The sequence below is a fragment of the Solanum tuberosum genome, unplaced genomic scaffold (genome assembly GCF_000226075.1).
Source record: "Solanum tuberosum cultivar DM 1-3 516 R44 unplaced genomic scaffold, SolTub_3.0 scf01056, whole genome shotgun sequence".
Classification (NCBI taxonomy): domain Eukaryota; kingdom Viridiplantae; phylum Streptophyta; class Magnoliopsida; order Solanales; family Solanaceae; genus Solanum; species Solanum tuberosum.
In genome coordinates this window covers 11,532-14,317 of record NW_006240075.1, presented here as the reverse complement: position 1 = coordinate 14,317, position 2,786 = coordinate 11,532, and the positions used below count along the sequence as shown (strand labels likewise).

The following is a 2,786-nucleotide window of genomic DNA, read 5'->3' as shown; positions in this document are numbered from 1 at the left end:
GCGAAGCTTAAATTCCGATGCACCAATAACATAGCTGAGTACGAAGCATGTATTCTTGGCATTAGAATGGCTCTTGACATGAATGTTCAAGAATTACTGATAATTGGTGATTCAGACTTGTTGATTCATCAAGTTCAAGGAGAATGGGCGGTGAAGAATCCTAAAATCTTACCTTACGTACAATTGGTACAGAGATTATGCCAAAGATTTAGGAAGACCAAGTTCAGACACACACCGAGAATACAGAACGAGCTTGTTGATGCCCTCACAACCATATCATCCATGATACAACACCCAGAGAAGAGTTATATAAATCCACTTGAGATAGTTTTAAAAGAACAACCAGCACATTGTGCACATGTGGAAGCAAAATGGGATGGGAATCCATGGTATATCGATGTGAAAAAGTACTTAAAAGCTGGTGAATACCCGAAAAAAGCAACAAGTATTCAGAAGAAAACAATCCGAAGAATGGCAAACAACTTTTTCTTGAATAAAGAGGTTCTTTATAAGAGGATACATGATCTGGGATTATTGAGATCTGTGGATGCTGAAGAAGCCACAAAATTGCTTGAAGAAGTGCATGCCGGAGTGTGTGGGACTCACATGTATGGGTTTACATTAGCAAAGAAAATCTTAAGGGCTGGATATTTCTGAATGACTATGGAAAATGGTTGTGGCCGATTTGTCCAAAAATGTCATAAATGCCATATACACGGAGATCTGATCAAAGTACCACCCCACGAGCTCAATGCGATGAGTTCCCCTTGGCCATTTGCAGCCTGGGTCATGGATGTTATTGGACCGATTGAGCCTGCTGCCTCCAATGGTCATAGGTTCATTTTGGTCGCCATTGATTACTTCACAAAGTGGGTCGAAGCTGCTTCCTACAAAGCTGTGACAAAGAAAGTTGTGGCCGATTTTGTTCGCAATAATTTGATATGTCGTTTTGGAGTTCCAGAGTGTATCATCACAGACAATGGAGCAAATCTGAATAGTCACTTAATGAAAGAGATATGTGAACAATTCAAAATTACCCACCGCAATTCAACTACATATCGCCCTCAGATGAATGGAGCTATGGAAGCTGCCAATAAGAACATCAAGAGGATACTGAGAAAGATGATTGACAACTATAAATGTTGGCATGGAAATTTGCCTTATGCTTTGCTAGGTTACCGCACCACAATCCGAACCTCAACTGGAGCAACTCCTTATCTATTGGTATACGGAACAGAAGCAGTGATACCAGCTGAAGTTGAGATACCATCTTTAAGGATTATTCAGGAAGCTGTATTGAGTGATGCCGAGTGGGTTCGTGACCGATATGAGCAGTTAACATTGATTGATGAGAAAAGAATGAGTGCAATTTGCCATGGTCAGTTGTATCAACAGAGAATGACTCGTGCTTTCAACAAGAAAGTAAGAGTTCGAACATTTAAGGTAGGCCAATTGGTGTTGAAACACATTTTCCCTCATCAAGAGGAATATAAAGGGAAATTTGCACCTAACTGGCAAAGGATCGTATGTCGTCCACAAAGTACTATCAAGAGGAGCTTTGGTTTTAGCAGAGATGGACGGTCAGGTGTGGCACAAAACTATCAATTCAGATGCCGTCAAGAGATACTACATTTGAAGGATGATACTTCTTTCCTTTATTTTCCTTGTAATTGCAGTTTGCTTGTAATCATTATCACATTATGTTTTGAAACATTCCCTTTGTACTTGAACTACGTTCGACCTGAACTTTGAAGAATGAGATACGTAGGCGGTCTATGTCGGCCTCGGTCATTTCCTTATCAAATTTTCTATTTTGACAATTCTCGAGATGGGAACTACGTTTGACCTGATTCCTGCCTCAACGGGATACGTAGGCGCCACAAGGGTTCGGTTATATTCCCAATAAGATTTCCATTTCCCCTCATAATGGAAACTGGGACAAAATTTTTGAGAGGACTTCAAAAATTCTACAATAAGGGTCATTTCCTACAAACAAGAGTCAAATATCATATCGAAATGTGCAACTGGGAATAATTTTTAAGGAGATCTCAAATTCAAGACTCCCGTGATCATCATCAGATTTGTTTTTGAAACATCTAACTGGGACATAATTTTTGAGAAGGACCTACAAAATTCCATCAAGGATACTTGGACCTTCGAAGTCAACTTCAATTGCCTCAAATTGACGTGTTCTTAAAGGGTTTTAAGTTGCCAGCAAGCTACCTGTCATATCAAAATCTGAGACAAAGGGTTTTGTTCGTATCATGCATGTTGTGACAGTTAATTAGCAGAGATTTTCTTTAAAACTATTTTTCAAAACTTCATGCTTAGCAAATGTTTTAATTTAAATATGATTTTTACTTTTGTCTACTGCGATTCATTGGATCTACCAGACAAAGTTCTAGAGATAACGGGACCAGGAGCAAAGCGACTTCAACACAGATCAGTGTTCTAAAACTAACATGTTTTTGTGGATGCAGGGTATAATAAGATCATCAAATGAGCTATATTTATCAACCAACTAGTTCAGGAAAACATATCCAGCAAATATCAATTAGTGAGTGTAACATCTTCATTTGATCAAAGAGGTATTTGATAGATTAAAGATTAGTATCTACCACTTAAGGCTGCGAGATACCGATGAAAATGATGTTATGATAAAAAAGTACCTATCATCATATCAAATATTGATGAAAGACGACGTTCATAGTCAAATTCATATTCAAACTGCCGAGAGGGCCATTGCATATTCAAGCCGCCAAGAAGGCCATTGCATATTCAAATTA

At 38.5% G+C, this 2,786-nt stretch overlaps 1 protein-coding gene across 1 annotated transcript; it reads left to right on the top strand.

The window, feature by feature from the left end:
• Window positions 1-663: 663 nt before the first annotated feature.
• On the top strand, window positions 664-2,503 carry LOC107059298 (uncharacterized protein K02A2.6-like). Its single transcript, XM_015305807.1, has 2 exons — window positions 664-1,585; window positions 2,481-2,503. Exons 1-2 carry the CDS (start codon window positions 664-666, stop codon window positions 2,501-2,503), a joined length of 945 nt encoding a protein of 314 aa, XP_015161293.1.
• Window positions 2,504-2,786: the final 283 nt, after the last annotated feature.